Source organism: Pocillopora damicornis, chromosome 6 (assembly GCF_964200805.1).
Source record: "Pocillopora damicornis chromosome 6, jaPocDami1.2, whole genome shotgun sequence".
NCBI classification, from domain to species: domain Eukaryota; kingdom Metazoa; phylum Cnidaria; class Anthozoa; order Scleractinia; family Pocilloporidae; genus Pocillopora; species Pocillopora damicornis.
The window spans coordinates 24,342,501-24,363,951 of NC_142675.1; the positions used below are offsets into that span (position 1 = coordinate 24,342,501).

The 21,451-nt window shown below is 39.7% G+C and overlaps 4 protein-coding genes and 1 long non-coding RNA gene across 13 annotated transcripts in view; 3 read left to right on the top strand and 2 right to left on the bottom strand.

The window, feature by feature from the left end:
- The window catches only part of LOC113676351 (RING-box protein 2), a 2,289-nt gene extending 624 nt beyond the window's left edge, over nucleotides 1–1,665 (bottom strand). The window contains exons 1-3 of the mRNA XM_027193007.2: nucleotides 1,405–1,665; nucleotides 1,246–1,293; nucleotides 1–761 (exon numbers count right to left, since the gene is read on the bottom strand). The exon at nucleotides 1–761 is cut by the window's left edge and continues 624 nt beyond it. Of these exons, the coding sequence (XP_027048808.2) occupies nucleotides 643–761; nucleotides 1,246–1,293; nucleotides 1,405–1,579 (342 nt within the window). The 5' untranslated portion in view covers nucleotides 1,580–1,665 and the 3' untranslated portion in view covers nucleotides 1–642. The remainder of the gene's footprint in view (nucleotides 762–1,245; nucleotides 1,294–1,404) is intronic.
- LOC113676346 (phospholipid scramblase 2) lies at nucleotides 1,650–9,763 on the top strand. Its single transcript, XM_027193000.2, has 8 exons — nucleotides 1,650–2,133; nucleotides 2,575–2,718; nucleotides 2,841–2,918; nucleotides 3,735–3,927; nucleotides 4,443–4,554; nucleotides 5,170–5,272; nucleotides 6,063–6,121; nucleotides 8,504–9,763. Exons 1-8 carry the CDS (start codon nucleotides 1,914–1,916, stop codon nucleotides 8,552–8,554), a joined length of 960 nt encoding a protein of 319 aa, XP_027048801.2. The 5' UTR covers nucleotides 1,650–1,913; the 3' UTR covers nucleotides 8,555–9,763.
- The window catches only part of LOC149044574 (uncharacterized), a 34,544-nt gene continuing 22,787 nt past the window's right edge, over nucleotides 9,695–21,451 (bottom strand). For 2 of the 8 annotated variants that reach the window (XR_016187726.1, XR_016187727.1), the window contains 3 exons: nucleotides 18,854–18,907; nucleotides 17,348–17,384; nucleotides 9,695–11,978 (listed from right to left, as the gene is read on the bottom strand). This is a non-coding gene — a long non-coding RNA (uncharacterized LOC149044574). Of the gene's footprint in view, nucleotides 12,433–17,347; nucleotides 17,385–18,513; nucleotides 18,555–18,853; nucleotides 18,908–21,451 lie in introns of all 8 variants that reach the window. The other 6 variants (XR_016187731.1, XR_016187732.1, XR_016187728.1 and 3 more) reach the window with 6 other exon arrangements.
- LOC113676214 (uncharacterized) lies at nucleotides 10,712–16,017 on the top strand. Its single transcript, XM_089209679.1, has 7 exons — nucleotides 10,712–10,966; nucleotides 12,273–12,390; nucleotides 12,799–12,834; nucleotides 13,317–13,433; nucleotides 13,544–13,569; nucleotides 13,789–13,840; nucleotides 14,438–16,017. The coding sequence occupies exons 1-7, from the start codon at nucleotides 10,712–10,714 to the stop codon at nucleotides 14,788–14,790; spliced, it is 957 nt and encodes a 318-aa protein (XP_089065805.1). The 3' UTR covers nucleotides 14,791–16,017.
- LOC149044575 (uncharacterized) lies at nucleotides 16,573–21,215 on the top strand. 2 transcript variants are annotated; one of them, XM_089209676.1, is made up of 9 exons: nucleotides 16,573–17,009; nucleotides 17,129–17,198; nucleotides 18,187–18,204; nucleotides 18,321–18,338; nucleotides 18,630–18,692; nucleotides 18,957–19,028; nucleotides 19,373–19,398; nucleotides 19,784–19,832; nucleotides 20,266–21,215. In XM_089209676.1, the coding sequence occupies exons 1-9, from the start codon at nucleotides 16,716–16,718 to the stop codon at nucleotides 20,628–20,630; spliced, it is 975 nt and encodes a 324-aa protein (XP_089065802.1). In that variant the 5' UTR covers nucleotides 16,573–16,715; the 3' UTR covers nucleotides 20,631–21,215. The 2 variants fall into 2 exon arrangements, with proteins under 2 accessions (XP_089065802.1, XP_089065803.1); XM_089209677.1 differs by lacking the exon at nucleotides 18,187–18,204.

Here is a 21,451-nt window from a genome sequence, read left to right on the forward strand (position 1 = left end):
AAGGCAAATGGGCAATGTTCTGAGACTGGAAATCTTCTGATAATGAGCAACTTTCTCAAGTAGAAATGACAATTCTTTGCAATAAGTTTCCTCTACATACTGCAATCTCCATATACTGAGTAAAATTAAAGTTTATCTTTTCAATGATTCATCATCTAGTTAGATCGTAAGGAATTCGTAAAGGGTTTCTGTCCTTACATCTAGGCAGTTCAGAAAGCCACAAAACTCAAGAACAAAAATTTATCTTCCAAAGTGGCACTCTTAATCCCCGCGGTATCAATGAACACTTTTCCATATAATTTATTCTTGTTTTCTCTACCGATCCCTACCGATAGCTTAGCTGCATTTTTTGTATATAAACTCACACACAACCCACAATTCCTCCAATCACTCTGATGAAAGGCTAATGCTTGAAACTTCACCCTTCTAAATCTTCATGATGGTCAATTTACGCATTCAACCAAGTTGATAACACTAAATTACCCTAAGGAATTCAGAAATTGTTAACACAATTTGATGACCAAGAACACACAATTTTGTTAAAAGGCAGACTAGCATTATTCCAATGCTGAATTCAGTTTTAAAAAAATCGTCCAAGAAGTCTCTTTAATCAATATTCCTGCTGTTTACATTGCTTTGATGTTATCTGCCAATTCTTTGGACAATCCATTCTTGCTGACAGAGTGGACATCTGTTATTTTGCACTACCCAGAGTGACATACAGCAGTTATGAAATGAGTGATTGCACTCTCCCCACACAACTGAAACAAGAGAAAATTTAATGTTAACACTGCTTCAAAGACATAGGACAATTTCAATTTTTGTGAAAAAGTAAGATGTCTCTGACCCTCAACTCCGATTTGTGACCAAGACAGAGTTTATCAACACAATATCCATGCAATTTCAGGCTGACAAGAGGTGGGAATAAAAAAATAATCAATTAGGGGAATATTTATTAATCCAGTAGCAAATACTCCAAACTAACAGCATGAGAATTGTATGGCAGATAGTAAGGAGAATTTATAATGAGATCTTGGGAGTGAAAGGGTTACAACCATACTAATATAATTCTCCTTGGACCTATTTTTCCTCTTCTTCGACTATCTAAATATGTAGTTCAGGTGTGGATAAATAATCAGAAATACCAGAGATCTGTTAGTGGTGAGCTCAAGAACATAATGTTAGTTTCATAGTTTAGTTAGCAAGTCTCAAGGTTAGAGTACTCAACGACATAAACTGTCTTACCAACGCATTCTTCTTGTTTGTTGTCAGACTGGCATCGGAGGCAAGCATCTACGAAAGAATTCGATGAAAAAATAAAATGATTTTTCTGGGAAAAAAAGAAACAAACAAACCACTGCTGAACTTCAGAAACAGACTAAAAATTACATGATCTAAACTCACCCATTACTTGCACGCGACAAATGGCACACGTATCGCATTCTACATCCCAAGACCACATGGCTACAGCATTCCATTTTTTGAGAGTAAACATTTTCTGTACTCCTTGATCTTTAGACGGAGTGTTTTCCTCCATTGTCACGTCCTGTGACTCCTCGACCGAAGTTTCGGCAGCCATCTTGTTCAGCCCACAAGCCACTTCGCGCAGCTTGCCGTTGACAAAACAACACTCCCAAGGGACTCTACCCGAGTAACTTAGTAGCGATTGGGGAAAAAAAAGGAACAGCAAGCCCTGTGCAGTTGAAAATTTAGTTTTTGAATTGAAAACGAAATTAATTCATGTTTCATTTATCCTCCACATTCTGAATTGAATAGGCATGGCAGGAAGTGAGTGTTTTTTTTTAAAGCATTGATCCTCACTGCCTAGGGATAGGGTAAGGTACGTACATTTGTTTACAGTGACCAGAGTGACGTGGGAAAGTTTCCAGCCGTTTGAACGCTTTTGTAACATCATGGCACAGCCAGGTTACGGGTACCCACCGCCTGTGGAAAGTAACCCTCAACTTCAAGGAGGTTATCAACCACCTCAAGGAGGTTATCCACCGCTTCAAGGTGGTTATCCACCACCTCAAGGTGGTTATCCCCCACCACAAGCAGGTTATCCACCGCCGGCGCAACCTGGATATGCTCCTACTCAACCTGGCTATGCACCGCCTGTTAGCCAACAACCTGGTAAAAAAATTAAGTTTTTGACGGCTTTTTGAATTGTTTTCAATCAGGGCTGTCACTCTTTAACATCAGTTTTCAGGTCATTAACTATTGCTTGCGATCAAATTCAGAAAAAGTTCTTCACCCCACCATACGTGATAACGAAATTTGTTCGTCGATGACTCGAAACTACACCGTGCTTAAAACAGGAAAAATACTTTCTAGATTACTAAACCTAGTGTAATTTAATTTTATTAGAAAATAGTGCGAAGAAACTCGATCAAAATATAGAATACACTTCGTAAGGTTTTCCAATGTACTGTCAACGAGATTCATGGAGAATCACCTCGGAATTGTGTCGCTTAAAAAGCACTTGTTTGTCGTTTTAGTAATGTAATGTGAGCAGAAGCTCTCATATAGAGTGTTAAAACTACAAAAATACAAACTTTGTTTATTTTGCCGAAGGATTTGCAGCCCCAGCTCCTGCAGGTTATGGACAAATGCAATGGATGCCTCCTCCCCCAGTTCCAGCGAACTGTCCTCCAGGACTGGAATATCTAACCCAAATAGATCAACTTTTAATAAAACAGCAAGTCGAACTCCTAGAAGGTAAATGTTTAGAACTCGGCTGTTTATTCCGTTGGTTTTTTCTTTGAATACATGGTTACATGTAATCTTTTCAGACTTATGTGCATGCACATATATATTTATTTGTTTGGATACTTTTACAGCTTTCACTGGCTTTGAAACCAACAACAAATACAAGATTTTGAACAGCATGGGACAGCAGGTGTTTTTCGCAGCGGAAAGTGAGTACATTTAGTTGTCATGTATACTACAATTTTGCAGTAATATTTTGAGGCTTCATATATTAAAACAGAATTCTACTAACGAATTGAACGCACACCTTATTAATTCAGAAAGATATATGCAGTTCTCATTAATTTTTAAAAAACTTAAGGGATACTTAGCGGTACATGCTAATTCATGTTTTAACGGAACTCTTTTTTTTCCATCATTCGTGTTCGCGGTTTCCGTTTTTTATAATGAGCATGCGAAAACATTTTTCCGCATTCTTTAATAGCAAATCATAAGAAATATGCGTGTTAGGCTGGATTTTACTTTTTACATTTTTTCTTTATTTGTTCGGTGAAGTTCAAGACAGAGAGCTAGCTTAATTAAAATTATGATCTAGAATAAGGCGCATGAAAATTTGAAATTTTGTTCTATTTTGATACGCTGTGGTTGATATGTGCAGTGTAATTTCATATTAAAGTTTCTTAATTAGTTTTAAATCATAATTTAGTGGCTGGATTTTTTAGGGAAATTAGCTTGAAATTTTCCCTAATGAATCACGGAGGCTTGTTAATATTTATACAAGCTTATGTAAGTAGAGTGGAGCAATAATTATATTTCGGTAGATCATGGTTTATATTCCTTTAACTCAATTTTTCATGGTTAAATATTAAAAAAAAAATTTTAACTATACGATTTACTTGGATGGCCTTCCTTTCCCAGCATGTCTTTGCCCTTTTCCCTGACTCCACCTCTTTCTGAGAATTCAGATCTAATAAACTCTGATTATAAGATTATAAATGATACATTTTTCTGTTGGTATGTTTTAGATACTGATTGCTGTACACGACAGTGTTGTGGCCCAGGAAGACCTTTTGAAATGAAAATCCTGGACAATCATCAGCAGGAAATTGTGCATTTGACTCGTCCTCTGCGTTGTCAGTCTTGCTTATTTCCTTGTTGTCTACAGGAGATTGAAGTGCAATCACCACCTGGGACAGTCCTTGGCTACTGTGCTCAGGAGTAAGAAACTTATTGCTTACTCACAAAGAGAGGGCATTTTGATTGAGAATTATCATGGGACCAAAACCTCAGTAATCACAACAGCCAGTCAAAAGGAAAGAAAACATGGCAGGGAATCAATAAGAACCCATGATAAAAATTAGCAAAATGCAGGAAGTATGGGAAAACTCATGTGAACAAGTGGCAATTGGGTTTTTTCTAATCTGATGGGTGAAAAGGCTGGAAAAGTCTTCTGGACCAATCTTGGAGGAAATCAAGCTAAATCAAAACAATCCCATATTACTTTTGACACTGTTGAAAATAGCTCTATGTGGGTCCTTGCTTAACTCATTATGGGAAATAAGTGCATCTTGAGATAAAAATAAATCTGATAGTTAGAGGTTATGACAGCCTTTCTTTCAATTTTAAGTATGTCTGTATCTTTGACATCATGAAAATATCACCAGCAAGAATTAGCCACATGCTTTTAGCAAACTAGAATTAAGGTGTACACACAAATATTATTTTATCTTTAGATGGTCAATATGCATTCCTAAGTTTACAATCCAGAATGCTGACAGAGAAACAATCCTGAGAATTGAAGGACCCTTCTGCCAGTGCAATCTCTGTGGAGATGTTGACTTTCAGGTAACAGCTTGCAATATTGTGGTGGAATTTTTGATTGTTTGCATTTTAGTTGGCTATATTTACGAATCTGTTTGCATTCAACGCACTGTATTTGACTTAACCCTTTAACTTCCAAGACCTGATTGTCAATTCTTCCCTCTGGCTGCTACACATTTCCTTGTAAATTAGTTATCGGAACTTGGTGCTAGATTAAGATAGCAGCTTCTATATGATGAGTTTGAATATTCTCAAAACCTGTTTGCTGACTAATGTATGGATATTATAGGGAGAAGTTTCATGTTAATCACTTCTGGGAGTTAAGATTGATTAAAATCAATGGTTAAGATTGATTAAAATAAGGTTACATTGAACCACTGAAGCCTCTTATATGGTTCCTTCCCTATCTGCCTTAAAATTACTTCATCTCAATCGGCCATGCTTTACTAGGAATGGTTACACACAATGTAATAGCCCCTTGGATGTGAATAGTGACATTCCAACAGAATGCTGCTAGTTTTCTCTATGCAACAAGAGTGACTGGTTGCTGAGGTGGACCTCTTTGCTTGAGGAATACTTGATGATACTTCATCACTTATGTTAACTGGTAATGTTATGTTTTCTTTGTGAATGAAACAGGTGCTCTCTGCAGATGGCCAGAATCAGGTTGGAAGAATTTCTAAACAGTGGACTGGTTTGGTAAAGGAGGCGTTTACTGATGCAGACAACTTTGGTATCACATGTAAGTTATTATCTTAACTATTTGAGAGAAATTACTGCCAGCAGTGATCTCTGACTTCCTCTCTCACATGTTAACTTAACCCTATAACCCCTGAGAGTGACTGGCATCTAATTGTCTCCTTATATTATCACCCCTGAATCACGCATGAAAGTCATGAGAGAATAAAGGAAATGATCTCTAACCAAAGAAGCTCTTGATTGTTAAACAAATTATCCCGGCCAGCACCTCAGGAGATGAGTAGGGAACATTATGGAGAATATGCATACTAATGTTAGGGTGTACAGGGTTAAAGTGGTTTGGTTGCACAGTTTTGACTCTCAATGGTAGTGCACCCCCAGGTCGGCACTCTCAGCTCTGTTTACTTCTATATATATATTATATAGAAGTAAGTATATATTATATTATATGGATTATATAAGATGCACCTCCCAAAAAGCCTAGGGATACATTTTCAGGTGAAGCAGTATATCAAAGGGTAGGGAATTCATTATCTAAGGTATAGGAAAAAGAAAGAAATGGTTTTCATTTAATTGTGTTTGAGAGGGCCCATAGGTTGATCTCTAGATGCTTTTTAAAGCTTCCTTGAGTTTTTCATTACTAAGTTAAGCGCTTTTATTTTACTTTTGTGTTTCGACTGTTACAGGGCAGAAAAGGAATGTTGTGTTTTATTTCTATGTGAATAAAAGTGATCTTTTTTCTTTTTGGAAAAAGAGGTACATAGAACAGATTATGTCTATTTATAGATTAGTGGCTAGCATTTTTTTAAAGATTTTTTTTTTAAAATTTGCAGTTCCTATGGATCTTGATGTGAAAATGAAGGCTGTTGTACTTGGTGCTTGTTTTCTTATTGTAAGTTCACTTGCTGGTCACTTTCTGTATGAACTATACCTAGAAGAGGATAGCTAATGGGAGTGGGGTCCTGATCTTGTTTTACACACATTTATGGAAAATTAATTCATCGTGTTTATGAGAAGAAAACTTCAAATCTCTCATCTTGTGTGAAAGAGAAAATTTCTGGAGGCAAATGCATGTCAGGCTGGTTCTTAAATTCACAAATCCTGCTCACCTCACTGTAAAATTCACACATTACATGTTAATTTTGTCCTTAGTCACACATCACCACTTGTGGTTGGTGTCCCCAGCATGACTCAGTGTCCAAGCACTTATGGTTGGTACCCCAAGCTAGGCTCAGTGTCTAGCCACCTATGGTTGGTACCCCAAGCTAGGCTCAGTGTCTAGCCACTTGTGGTTGGTACCCCATGCTAGGCTCAGTGTCTAACCACTTGTGGTTGGTACCCCAAGCTAGGCTCAGTGTCTAACCACCTATGGTTGGTACCCCAAGCTAGGCTCAGTGTCTAGCCACTTGTGGTTGGTACCCCAAGCTAGGCTCAGTGTCTAGCCACTTATGGTTGGTACCCCAAGCTAGGCTCAGTGTCTAGCCACTTGTGGTTGGTACCCCAAGCTAGGCTCAGTGTCTAACCACTTATGGTTGGTACCCCAAGCTAGGCTCAGGGTCTAACCACTTGTGGTTGGTACCCCAAGCTAGGCTCAGTGTCTAATCACTTATGGTTGGTACCCCAAGCTAGGCTCAGTGTCTAACCACTTATGGTTGGTACCCCAAGCTAGGCTCAGTGTCTAGCCACTTGTGGTTGGTACCCCAAGCTAGGCTCAGTGTCTAACCACTTATGGTTGGTACCCCAAGCTAGGCTCAGTGTCTAACCATATGTGGTTGGTACTCCAAGCTAGGCTCAGTGTCTAGCCACTTGTGGTTGGTACCCCAAGCTAGGCTCAGTGTCTAACCACTTGTGGTTGGTACCCCAAGCTAGGCTCAGTGTCTAACCACTTATGGTTGGTACCCCAAGCTAGGCTCAGTGTCTAGCCACTTGTGGTTGGTACCCCAAGCTAGGCTCAGTGTCTAACCACTTATGGTTGGTACCCCAAGCTAGGCTCAGTGTCTAACCACTTATGGTTGGTACCCCAAGCTAGGCTCAGTGTCTAACCACTTATGGTTGGTACCCCAAGCTAGGCTCAGTGTCTAACCACTTATGGTTGGTACCCCAAGCTAGGCTCAGTGTCTAACCACTTATGGTTGGTACCCCAAGCTAGGCTCAGTGTCTAGCCACTTGTGGTTGGTACCCCAAGCTAGGCTCAGTGTCTAACCACTTATGGTTGGTACCCCAAGCTAGTCTCAGTGTCTAGCCACTTGTGGTTGGTACCCCAAGCTAGGCTCAGTGTCTAGCCACTTGTGGTTGATACCCCAAGCTAGGCTCAGTGTCTAGCCACTTGTGGTTGGTACCCCAAGCTAGGCTCAGTGTCTAGCCACTTATGGTTGGTACCCCAAGCTAGGCTCAGTGTCTAGCCACCTCAGTGGTGTTCTCAACATGACTCTGTTTCCAGCCACCTTAGTTGTGTCCTCAACACAACTTGGCTCAGTGTCTAGCCACTTATAGTTGGTACCCCAAGCTAGGCTCAGTATCTAACCACTTATGGTTGGTACCCCAAGCTAGGCTCAGTGTCTAGCCACCTCAGTGGTGTTCTCAACATGACTCCGTTTCCAGCCACCTTAGTTGTGTCCTCAACACAACTTGGTGTTAGGCCACTCATGGGTTTGATCCCAAGTATAATTTCATGTCCAGTCACTCATGGGCGGTGTTCCCAGCAGGACTCAATGTCCAGCCACTTCCCCATGCTAGAGGTTATTAGACACATCACTTAGATGTCGGCTTGAAGTTGTGAATGAGGAATTGGAGGTGGGAGAATTCTCCAGCTACTGTGCCAAATTCTCTACCTAAATTCTGATTACCTGAGCTATTTTATTCAACTAATAGATTTTTCTTCTGCTGCCACTGTACATGATTCTCCTGATGCTACAGTTTAACCCCTAAGTGTGACTAACATCTAATTTCTCCTTACAAAATTACCCTTAAATTAACAGTAAGGTTATGAGAATAAAGGAGATGATCACTAACTAAAGACGGTCTTAATAATTGAACAAATTCTCTTTGTCAGAACCCAAGGAAATGTATAGGGAGTAGTATGGAGAAGATGCATTCTGATGTTAGGGATTAAAGGGTTCATGAAAACAATGCTACTTATGAGAGAACTTACCTTTCTTCAAGTTAAAAATGAATGTATGTAGTGTTTGTGTATACCTCTGTAACTCAATTATATGGTGGTTTTAAAAATCTTGCTATTTTTGTTCGTGAAATCCGTTTACTTCCCTCTTCATAGGATTTCATGTTCTTCGAGCAAGCACAGAACCAGGATAATAGCAGTTATTAATCAGTACCACCAGAAAAGTTTATCAAGTTTAGCAGGGAAGGAACCAGAAAAGAGCATGTATACGTAATGTTTTGCAGGAGTGCAGAGAAAAGTAATTTATAGCTATATAGAGATTGTCAATGACATGGGCAATCCAGCCTTTCACTGAAGCTGTGTACCTTTTTTTTTCTTTTTTTTTTAACGAACCGTTTCAACAACCGTTTTGTCGCACAAGGCTGTTTCCTTGTGGTGGTGTGATATCAAGCAAGTGTCATAGATAGTCATCGTATCACGCTCTTCGTAAAATCCCGACGAGATCAATATTTCAGTTTTTTTTTTTTTTGTTTGTTTACAAGGTTATAGTCGTTCGTGGTTGACACTCGTTGATTTTGATGTTTTCATTTGACTAAGTTTTTTAGCAATCAGGAGAAGTAATTGAAAGAAAGGGCTGTCTTGAAACTGAAAGACTGCCCAGAGACTGCCGTTTCGGACAGTTGCTAATGGAAATTTGACCCCCTAAAGATATGTGCATGTCTGAAAACATAATGATTGTAAAAATATAGATTTTTTCAAGTGATTACCGCTGATCGTTGACAAAATATAGTTTGTTGCTGGAGTAACGTATTCTCAAGTATAAATTTTTATCGTTCTCCTTTGAGAAGTTGCATTATTCTTCCTTTAAAACAGGCGCGGTGTTTACGTTGCGTGACTTCCTGGGCTCAGTTGCGTTAAGGGCGGATAACGCCATCCAACGAATAAATCGCTATCCAGCGGATAAGTGATAGAAAAACGTATATCGTTATTCACCGGATAGAGATTTATCCAGTGGATAGCGTTATCCGATCTTCGAACAACCGGGGCCTGGAGAACGGATGCTAAGGAGATTATCGTCATTAGGATGCAGACGCCGCTTTTACTTAACGTTTCTCAAGTACCATATCAAGTAAGCTAGGTCAACACAGTTTGCGTTATTTTTTATATCGTACGAATGTATGTTTAACTTGATTAACAATGTTAAACATTAGTCCAGTGAGCTGGAAAAAGGATGAGGGACTGATAAGCCAATTATGAACAAGGCTCCTTAAAGATTGGAAAGATATAAACGGGATGCCAGAAGATGCTCTTGATGAACTTGGCCTTCGTATTTTATGATACTCAGCATGTGATTTTTCTCACTTTATTTGGATACATTTAATTTGAAATTGAAATAAAGTTTATGAGGTTAATTACTTTTATCGGCTTCTGTTTTTGCTGCTTTGGTGCGTTCCCTCTTCAAATTTCTTGGTACTCCGTTTATGGTGGTGCTTCATGATTCTTGGTTTTCGTGACTTGTGAGCGGAGCATTCCCTCCCCCCCCCCCCCCTCCCCTTCTCCGACATTCCCTAATGAAGCAGGCCGTAAGGTGTCATTACATCAGAAGCAAAGGAATCTTCCCAAGTCCTCTACGCTCTCGGATATTCCCTTCCATTGAGAATCATTGCGGCTGCGAGACTTCATAGCCTTCTATGTTTTAAAGATAAAGTATACTTCTGCATCAAGGTGTGAGCATGATTTCCCAGAAAAGAGAAGAGATCCCATACTAGCGTCTTGTGGCATTTCGAAGCATGTCAGGTTGTTTTATAAATGATTATTACTGTCATTAAAAACCGTCACTTTATTTTGGCACAGAGGAGAAACAAGCATTATTTCAGACTCGCTCCCCACCCCCCCCCCCCCATCACTTTCAAAGTAGCGCTCGTGCTCTACTGACCAGCCCTGTTATCTAACCAAGAATTCCTCTATACATCACCTTTAAGCAACTTGGTTTGACGGGTTAGAAAAAAGTATTCATAATACTTCGAACATTTACAATCGATTTGTATATCTGAGCTTCCCTCAACATTACTTTCCATCCGGCTAAGGAAATTTTCCAACCTCTGCGTGGTATTTTTTCATATTTCTTCCCAACCTTTTAGGCAGCAAAACCTACGCAAGGAGCACAATGCAGACAAACTGAAACAGACAAGAAGGTCACGTGATCCAATTTTACTCCTGGTGCGTAAATTCTAAGAACTCAACTAATGACCTCGCTGACAGGAAGTTGTCTGATCACCCCGCTACAGCTCCAGTCAGCCCTGACGCCGTGAGCCATGTCGATTTCAACTCAGCCGCATTGAGTCAGCGTAGAACTCATCAGCAATGGCGGAAAAAGCGAAAACAAGTTCGCTTCGGCTTCTTGTAGCGCTAGCTCTGGTGTTGTTACTCGTGTATTGCGTGTCACTGAGTGCCTTCGTCGTTTATTTGATGCGAGATTACAACGAGTTGAGACATTACGTCCAAGATTTGCGGGGTAGAGTTGTTTTATTGGAGAAGGGAACAGTTAACGCTTCTAAGACGACTGTGTCGCCCTCAAGCACCCAAGACCAGCGTGAAAACAAGGACAAAAGACCTCAGGTAATACAACAAGTCCAAAATAATCGACGATTACGTCCTACGCAATCAGATATTTTAATTCATGTCATCGATAATACTTAGTGCGCGACGAGATGTCTCTTTCCACAAAACCAGCCTTGTTGACAACTGATGCAAATTTGGAACAAAAGGTCATCCTTGATTGCGTGTTGAAGATAAATCTGCATACATCCATTACTCCTGATCGTTATCTGTCACGTTACCAAGATAAACCTCCATCTTGAATAAGATGTCATTTTCTGTCGCCTGATAGAAATGATCATTCGAATTCTCCACAATTATCAATTAAAACGGGGTCATCAACTATCTCCACGCGAAGGAAAAACGGATATCATGTTGCTCATTGTTGTATAATACGGAGCTTTACTTTCCTTCCGGATTTTCATACCAGACAGCATGAAACTAAAATTCTCGGAAAGGAAGAGACTTTCACCGCTAATTCATCTTTAAATGCAAATGCATACCAACACCGACATCATTAATCAGCCTCCCGTGGCTGGCATTGTGTACGAACACCGTAAAGTTGATATTTAATCGCTGTTAATGACCCCGGTCTTCAGCAAGTTCAACGATGTTGAGCCAATTTTATCTTCCTGCGTCGGGTTCTTTGTCCATTTTTCATATAGAAGTTTTCAATCGTGAAAAAAAAAAACTGCTGCATTCCAACTGGAAACATCATATACGACTCACTCATTCATTCCCATTTCCTTTTTCTCGTTTTTCTCAGTCATCTTTCTTTTCCCCTTCTTTTGGCTGTTAATTTCGCAGTCAAGAGCATTCTCCTCACAATTCTATCGCAGCAACCAGTTCTTTTTTGACCTAAAGAGCAAATCGTTAAAGCTTGCCACACATTCCAGGGTTAGTCTTGGTCAAATTAGTCACTTTAGAACATCTTAATGAACCACAATTTTAACGAGATGGTTGTGTTTGACGCTACAGGTAGCTCATGTATCTTCTTATCATTATTAGGGCTCCTGGCTGTCTGTGATTCCACCTGGACAAACATGAGAGTAGATAGATAAATAAACAGGACAACTTCGCTTTACCTGATAATTTTTATAGAGTTACTTTGTAAAGTAAAATCACAAATTGATCGCTGCTACATCAGGAACCCAAATATGTTGGCCGAGATCTTATCCTGCACTGGCCTGTGTCGCTCTACCAGAATACGAGAAACACGCACGCGGGGGAGCCCACCCGCCTGTCATTCTAAATCACTTACGGCTAATGAAGCATGTTTATGACGAGCTAAAGGCTCAATAATATCGAACTTTTTAACTTTGTACAGATGACTGAAATTGTTGACATCAAGAACGTTTTCCATGAGAGGCGCAAAAGAAACTCTCCAAGCGCCTGTGGGAAGGTTATGTGTCCTAGCGGACCCCCCGGCCCTCCAGGACCGTCAGGTAAGGCATCATCCTGGTCCAGCTTTTGTCTTTGATCGTATTCTGGAATATAAAACTGGGAATAAACAATCCAAAAGTTCTACGCGAAAACATTTAATGACCGTTCTTTCAATATTACTGATCAATTAGGAAATCTTAATAAGACCGAAAAAAAAGAGGAAAACAATATTTTACATGGTTATATAGGCAATACCAATTGTAGTGCATCCGTTTAATTTTAGCTGTCATTTAATTTTTTGACAAGGATTCCTGCCTGGATATCCTAAAACTAAAACAACCATAATGGTGAAAGATAATGATTTTAAGATAGCGTTCGGTTCAATTCTATGTCTACGAGGTCTTCAATTTCTTGCCATGAAATTCCAACGGATGGTCAGATTAACTTGTCTGTCTGTGTTTCATTATCAGGTGCTAAGGGAAGAAGAGGAAAAAAAGGACAACAAGGTTATTTTGTGCCTCAGGCACCGATAATTGTAAATGCTAATATGGGGTACACTTGTAAATGCCAAGGGAGGGGGGATAAGGAGAGGAATAAGTTTAAATGCGAAGGAGGGGAGGGGAGGGGATAATTATTAATACGAAGGAGGGATAATCGTATGATTTATAACAAATTTGCACCACACGAAGCTCAAAATCCATCAACTCACGTTCATTTTAAAATCAAAGAATTTCAAGCTTTTGCTCAGTGCCAACATTTGACTGATTCAGTCGCGAAAATAAATAGTGCGAAATCCAAAATCGGAAAAGTCTAATTGTTCGTGTTGTTTTAGATTTCTGTTTTCATTGGCTAAGAAAAAGATACGATTGAGAGCAAAAACTGGAGCGACTTTTAAATAACTGTCCTTTTTGGAAGCCAATCAGGATTACTAGTGATATCCAGTTGTACGTAATAAAAAAACCTAATCTATTTTCATTTCAATTTGAAGGTCCCATCGGTCAAAAAGGACCAGCAGGTCCACAGGGTTCCCAGGGACCCTACGGGCCACCAGGTCCTTCAGGCGAAGTAGGTCCACCTGGGCCAAAGGGAGAACCAGGAGAATTGGGTAAGTCACACTTCGTACATGATACAAGCACAGACATTAGGGACGGCTGTACAAGCAAATTACATGAGTGCAGGCTCACTCTATTATTTTTTTTGTGTGTGTGTCTGCAGGAGAGAGAGGACCCCCAGGACTCATGGTAGGAATCTTGCTCAAATTTTTGTTTTTTTTTTGTTCAAATTAATTCGATTCAAAATATATCTCAAAGTGAGACTCTAAAAACGTGTTTGACTTTTCTTTTGAGTTTCTCGCAACTCGTGTTTCTTTTTTTTCCTTTTTTTCCCCTTTTTCTTCCGTTTTTTTTTTCACAAGTTGAACTCTAACAAAACCATCATCGGCATGTTTCTCTCTTTTCCAGATGCGAGAGAGCGCTCACTTGGTTGGCGACGGAAAAAGAGTACATCATGCTGGTTAGTTAAGTCTCGTGACCGTGGGTCAATTTTCTCCTTGATCTCCGCAAGCGAAATACAGTTTGAAACTGCTAAACGCGCTCCGCACTCATGCAGCGAATAAGTATTATTGTTGTAATAATCTGCTTCGTATGGCGCAGTATGACATTAGTAATTTTGCTATACCTGGTGTGCCATACACTCATTCCAGCGCGTGCGCCTCAAGCTTACCCTACTCAGCCAGCTTCCTCGCTGGCTCAGCTAATAAAAAAGGCCTATGGCCATTGATGGTCTGGCTCACAATAGAGTTCTATGTATAGCTCAGTGTTAAGCATCGGAGGGCGTCATCTAAAGATCTGGGGGTCGATTTCTCGTGGATGACCCAGATTTTCCGTTATCCAACGCTCGTAACAATACGAATAATATTCGTTTTATATCAGGAACAGTTGTTATGAGAAATGCCATTTTGATAACTCGTCACTACCCGGTCAGGGTTCGAATTCGTACCTCTCGATTTGATGCCCTCGACGTATTAACTCTTAGGCCACCATGCACGTCTCTACACAATCAAAATTTAACTTGTGGATTGTTTATAAATGTGTTAACTTTGTTGGGTAGGCACCGTTCATCGTTGGAAGGAAGGCCACGTCAATGGAAGTATCTTGTACAGACGACATGTGGGTCACCTGGTGATCGGTCGTTCTGGAATGTACTATGTTTACAGCCAGATGTATTACTACGATTGCACCAGCTACTCAATGAACCACTACACTGTTCTAAATGACCACAAAATCCTCGGGAGCGTCTCAAGCACAGTGAATTGCTCGAGAAAGTTCAACACAAACTTCCAGGGAGGCGTTTTTCATCTGAATCGAGGCGACATTCTTAAAGTGGAAGTGTACAGGAGCAAGATTTACTACATGGCGGCTCCTTATAGTTACTTTGGAGTGTTCATGTTGTATCCTGACTAAGGCGTTGAGCCTTTCATCCTCATGCACTGTTTTTTTTTTTTTGAAAGAAGTGGTCAGTCCTTTTTTTTTCGATTTTATACATTTCACACTTAGCCTGTAAGCCTCTCGTTAGTGGAAAGTCAAGTTCGTTGCACTCGCTTTAAGTATATTTACACCATGGGTAAAATTAAAACGAAAAGGAAATCAGAACGAAAGCCATGCGCATGACCGGTGCAAGTTAACTTTGGGACTGATCATTATTTATCGCCTAGGGGGGAGAGGTCGAAGTATTTGGTTGTGTCACAATAAAATTTACTTGTTACCCCCATAAGGCTCTGTAGTATTCAAATGATTCTCCTCAAGTGGCGGTCAATATTTTACTGTCCCCCCCATGTAAAATCTGTTAGAGACGTCTGATCCCCCCTCATCTCCCCCTGAGAACCATGTGATCCTCAAAACTCCCCTGACCTCTCTTCCCCCCCTCCCCCTTCCCCTTGGTAATGAATAATGACTAGTCCCTCATTAGCAACGACCGCTTCTCTATCATAATGCAGGAACCGCACCGTGGAAGGACTGGGGGGGGGGGGGCTTAGCATCCCCCCTTTTTTTTTTAAACTTGTCCTGCCGAGCGTGCCCTAATCCCATGCCTTCTCGGCTGAAGCTTATGAGTTCGTCTTTGATCTTCCCACACTTAAAATTTGCTGCACGGACCTTGTTTTGTAGGTTCTTAGATATATCAAAGCTCGTAGAAAATTTTCCTTTCATTATTTTACGACAATTTCAGTCATTTTCACAATTTTTTGGTAAAGTTTATCATGTTAACTAGATATAGAAATCCAAATTTTGATCCTGTGAACAGTTACCCTTCCTGTAGACGTTAGCGTACAGACAAATTGTAAATCGTTAAAATGTTAACCTTCACGGCCAAAGAGACCTTACAAATTAGGGTGTTCTTCGAAATTGTATTAGTCTTAGTCTTAGTCATCATTTATGGATTTAATTATAGTAAAAGAAAGGCGACTTTATTTTCGGTATCCGAATAGTGCTTAGATGATTTTTCGGTAAATCAGGCTCAAATCATGTGGAAAGTAGTTTGACGCATAATTGTTTCCATTTTGGCTAGTTTAAATCAAATAGTTAGTCAAGTTAACCACAGTAAGTCATCAAACGCGCTTTACTTTGCTTTTTATACTGTTTTTGTGTATGGAGTTGTAAAAATTCATATTTCTAATAAAAATAGATCTGCCTTAATGTTTGGCGTTTGACAGAGTCAGCTTGGCATTTACTCTTTTTGTTTGTTTTTGTTTTTCCAAGTTTTTGTTTGTTTGTTCCAATTCATCTTGCAACGAAGATAATAACGAGGAGTTAAATCAAGACTTGGAGAACTGTACAGTAGTTTTTCATGAAAACAGCCTGTTTTGACCATGTGCCCATTGTTTACAGGTAGCAGTTACGCCTTGAGAGACAAAGTTTGACTCACAGCAGCGAAGAAATACTAGATTTGCATCCTGGAGTAGTTTAATTTCTGAGCATCACCGATGAATATCCACATAGCTTTAACAAATTTAGGCAAGACCCCTTTCTCCAGCCACTTTCCAGGACGCCCGTAAAAACACGGCGTTCGAGATCGCATTCATTATTCCTTATGCAAACATTCCAAATCAGCAAAAATTAGCTACGATCATGAAACCACAGCTTTATTTAACTCATAGACGAATGATGACCTTCCCAAATTTATTCACTAAGGTAGACGACCCTCCTAAGGAAACGGAATGCACGAGCACGTGTTTAAATGGCTGTTTCCTTTCCGAGAAACTTCTAAGACAAATGCTAAGCGAAGCGTGAGACAATAATAAATCAAACAGTTCTGAGAAATTAGCGCCCCCTCTCAGAAACAAGAGACACAGCTCGGAGCTTCGACACAGCGTTGAAACTACCTGGCGGATATGGAGAAACGCGATAGCTCGCGTGCTCGTCGTAGCATTCTGACTTTGTTTGTGGTTCTCATCCTGGCGATTTTTGTCGTCCTTGTTACGGTTGTTATTGCGACTCTGTACCGCGTTACGCTATTGCAGTCTGAGAGAGTTCAATCGCTAGAAGCAGTTATTGTCAAACTGACTACTCGTATCCACAAGTTGGAGGCAAGTTTCGCCGCCTGGAAGATAGATGACAAATTTTTGGGCGAAACTAACGCGGAGACAGAGGAAAAGACGGAGAAGGAGAAACGTCCGGGTAATAAGGTCTGTTTGAATCTTACGAAGTACTTTGTAGCTCGTTGTCCAAATTTATGCATATCCAATTGTGTGGGTGAACATAAGTTGTTTAAACGTTCTAATCCGCGTCGTTGTTTCCTTTGCAGCAAATGAGCTCCCATCTTCCTCAAACTAGAGGCAGACGACAATTTTACGGTTATAAAGTTGAAAACGGCGGTAGGTGTCGAAGATACTCGCATAATTATGCTTAGGGTTAGTCGTTCATTGTTTTTTACACTGTGTAATGAATGTTGAAAGCCATATTACATTCGACTATGAATAAACATTGCACACTAAACTGCACCGGACTCAAAATGATTACTTACGCAAAGTAAAACAAAAAGATTTCTGAGATGCTTGTCACTGAAAAACGACTAGCAACGATTTATGAACAAAAAGGGCATCATGTTTTAAGACAAAATTAACAAACAAAATTAGAAGAGGAACCGACTGCCATGAAATCGAAAAAAAAAATTTATAATAATAAAGCACGGCTTATTCCCTCCTTTGAGAACAACACTGGGAGGTAAAAGTCTTGAAAATATCTTTTGTCATGTTAATCATCAAATCTGGGCTGATATCAATTCATTGAACTTTGCCCAGCTTCACTTCCGCATGTTTTCTTCACTGATTGGTTTTTCCATGTAAGTTTTGCATCAGATGATTATCCTTTTGGCTATAAAATGACTTCGTCTCAATTTTTTGCGTTAGTTCTTAATCTTCCTCATTCATTAATAATAAAACAAAATCAGCAAGCCTAATACTGCGGAGATGCTTTCATTCTAAGTTGACTTATCGGCCAACAGTTGGAAAAGCAATATGGGAGACAAAAGGATGAGATGTCGAATCCGATCAAAGAAAGTCTAATTGAGCTGAAAATTTTAGGGGACCAACGCGGCTCAGTATCATCGTAGTTATTTAACCGATTCATTTTACTGTTCTGTGTGAAATTTCCATGCAGTTAAATTGGACTTGCTCTGAAAAACTTGGGATACGTGACATAAACGAAAACACACCAAACGAAATTTGGCGATCATTTACAAACAAAAATGAATATAAGTCCTTTTATCGTGTTTTAAATTTTCAAAACTTTAAGGTAAACTCAATCGCAGAGGTTGATTTCACTTGATGAGCCTAAATCTATCGCTTGGTTTTTTTTCCTCAGGTATTAAATGTAAAAAAGGTAAGTGTGCAACGTTATCGATATATCGATGTTCCTTGGTCTTACGACTCACGAAATCATACCCTATTTATGTGCTATAAAACTATGATTGAAAAATTATTTTTTCTTCTTTATAGGCTGCAAAGGCAAGAAAGGTAAGCTGCCACTATGTCATTTTACCTTTAATTAAAATACTCAACTAGCCTTGTGCAAAAACGTTTGGTTTGGTGTGTCGTACTTTGTTTAGAGATGTTTTTTAGTCCACATTCATCAAGTAGTCGGTGAACATCGTCAAAAGTAATTTTTCCCGTAACGATCTAAATCACTTACCCTCCATGGGTTATTTATCCGACACCAAATGGAGGTAAAACCTGAATACAACTAGGAACATTTACATCCAAATACCACGATTAGGCAAAAACCTGATTTACGTATGATCCTTTTAGGAGAAAAGGGCGACCCGGGCCCTCCCGGACCGACTGGGACGAATGGAACCAATGGCGGAACAGGTTATTTTATCTCTTGTTCTACTAAAACCTCAAATTCGTTTCATCAACTTTTTTCCTGTGCCTCTGACATTATCCTAATTATTCACAAATTTTTATTTCTTTTAAAATGGTTCTTCGTAATTAACATAGTAGGTTTCTAAAATTGGTGTTGTTCCACTTACCTAATGAAACAAAAATCCGGAGTCATCTTTAAAAGCCTTGACACAATGCACGTGCTACAAACAAAAACAAAATTGAATCAGTTACCTTTTTTTTTTCGGGCAGGTCCCCAGGGCCCACGCGGAGCAAACGGTCTTAAGGGTGACATGGGACCTAAAGGAGAGCAAGGTCCGCCAGGTATGTTTGGATTCAGCTGCGTATCCAGTGTTTAGAACTGTTTTTCGCCCATTCTGAAAGTTACCTCGAGTACTACCTTGATGAAATTGATATTTTGCCAGTTTACTCCATCTCTTGTCTCACTATCCGTGCGAAATCTGGGATGAAGTTTCGGGAAATAGACGACTCACATCTCACATCATTGGATTCAATTCATTAATAAGTGATTATAGCAATGGTGAGAAAAAGATGAATTTTTACGCAGCAAAGAATACAAACAGATAGGAAAAAATGCCTTTGGAGACACGATATTTAGCACCATAAAATAAACTAGACTGAAATGAATCTGTATTATCTTTCCTTAGGACCTCCCGGCCCACCCGGAGTAATGGTAAGTGTGCAAACTAGTTACCAGGTTCCGTCTTCTTCCCGCTTCCTGGAGGAAGAGAGGGGGAAGGAAAAGAGAGACCCTGGGAGCTAGGTTGGCAAGCGAGACGGTTTTTTGCTTTGTAGCCTCGCTTCCAGGGATTGTAAATACTGGAAGATGATGCTCTACAAATGTTCTGGGTAATCTGCTTTTCCCTCGTCCTACAATTTCGACAAGCTTAACAGAAGCATAAACTGTAGCTTCCTTTCTACCTATGAAGTTAGGCTCATGTCCTTACAGATACTTGCATTCGTGATAAAAAACCAACGATGATCAATAAATGATAAGCATGTATATCTTGACAGTGACAGTGGGTCAATACTAGAATCATTTACTTTCCTAATTTAAGGCAGGAGAAAGCATCCACCTGGTTGGAATTGGCGGTAGGATAAAAGCTAGTAAGTCTTAATCAATTGAAAATACAACTCGAAATTTTTTATAGAATTTAAAAATAAATTCTTGTGCGGTAATACAAGAAAATCCAGCCGGAACTGCTGCAATGTTTCTACCCTTTATTTCAATTATCGACATGTTTCAGCGACCACAAAATACATATGTATACATATTACTTGGTCGCACCATGGTCGTTTACCCCGGGACTTAGAAAACCACAAACACTTTGATTTTAGGCTGAAAGGTCAGTTTTAAACTGACCAAGAACAATAAAATTTGGAGAGACGCAAGCAAACTTTAAAATGGCACGTTAATTTACCGTTGCTGTTTGCCTGTTAGGGTTTCTCCTCGGAAAACAGTAGCATTCCATGTGCATTTGTGGTGTTCAGAGTTTTACGAGTGTCATAGTAACATTTAGTCCTCTTCTTCCTTTTTAAGAAAATCACATCATTACCAAGTGGAAATTGAGCCACAGGTTTGGCAGTATCGTGTACCATGAGTCATCGGGAACCGTGGAAATTAAAAAAGAAGGTTACTACTTCATATACAGCCAAATGTTTTATTATGATGGCTCTACAATCCAGATGGCCCACTCAACTTTCATCAACGACCGAAAAGTCTTGAGAAGCATGGCGAGTGTCATTAACGAAACGAAAAAATACAACACGAAGTTTCACGGCGGAGTGTTCCTGCTTCGACTCAACGATACTATCTCCGTTCGTGTGCCGTACACGAGCCACTATTACATGAGAGAGAGAGATAGTTTCTTTGGGGCATTTATGCTCCACCATGTTGAAAACTAAGGGGGTGGGGAAGGGAAGGGTGTTTGTCCCTCAATCTACTCTAACTACGCTTTTACATCGCGAGTTCGTATTGCGCGTAATTTTACACTGGTGATCAGCACTCATATGCAAATGAAAACAAGGTGCCTTAAACTTCATAGTCGAAGTTCACTGAAGAGGTGGATCACAATTGTCTAGTACAAAGGACAATACCTATTACACAAATGTGCTTAACTTTCGTCGAGCGTCGGCGAACGAGTGTCAAAACAATTGGGCACTCCTTTTACCAGTCGAGTTTTTGAGTTGTTTTGTATCATTGTTGAATATTTAGTAGAAAACATACACCACAGTTTTCTTACAATTTTATCCAAGTCGCAGGCAATAAATTGCACTACCACGAAGTATATTCTGAGTAGAGTTTGAGGCTATCAGAATATTCCACTTACATAGTGAAAGTCGCTTTACACATTACAATTACAACCTCATTTGCAATCTTGAATTCCTCACAAGGTTTGAGTGCTCATGTTTGAAGTCCTGCCCACCGATATACTCACTGTAAATACATTACGGTAAATAGTGAATAAAGTCTCTACCTTTTTCTCTTTATTGACTATCAAATGTGATTTTTATATTTTTTTCTCGGGGGTGGGGGTGGGGGATTCACGAAGAGGAGAATTTACCTACGCAAGAGTTATACTACGACGCGACATGATTGATTGGAGTCAGTTGAAATTTGTTTTTATTGTAATTGATTGCTTTCGGGTCAAGTACCTTAGATAAATGTGAGCTATTTTAGAGGCCTTTTTTGGGTTTCTAATTTGTTTTGTCGCGCCGCACATTAA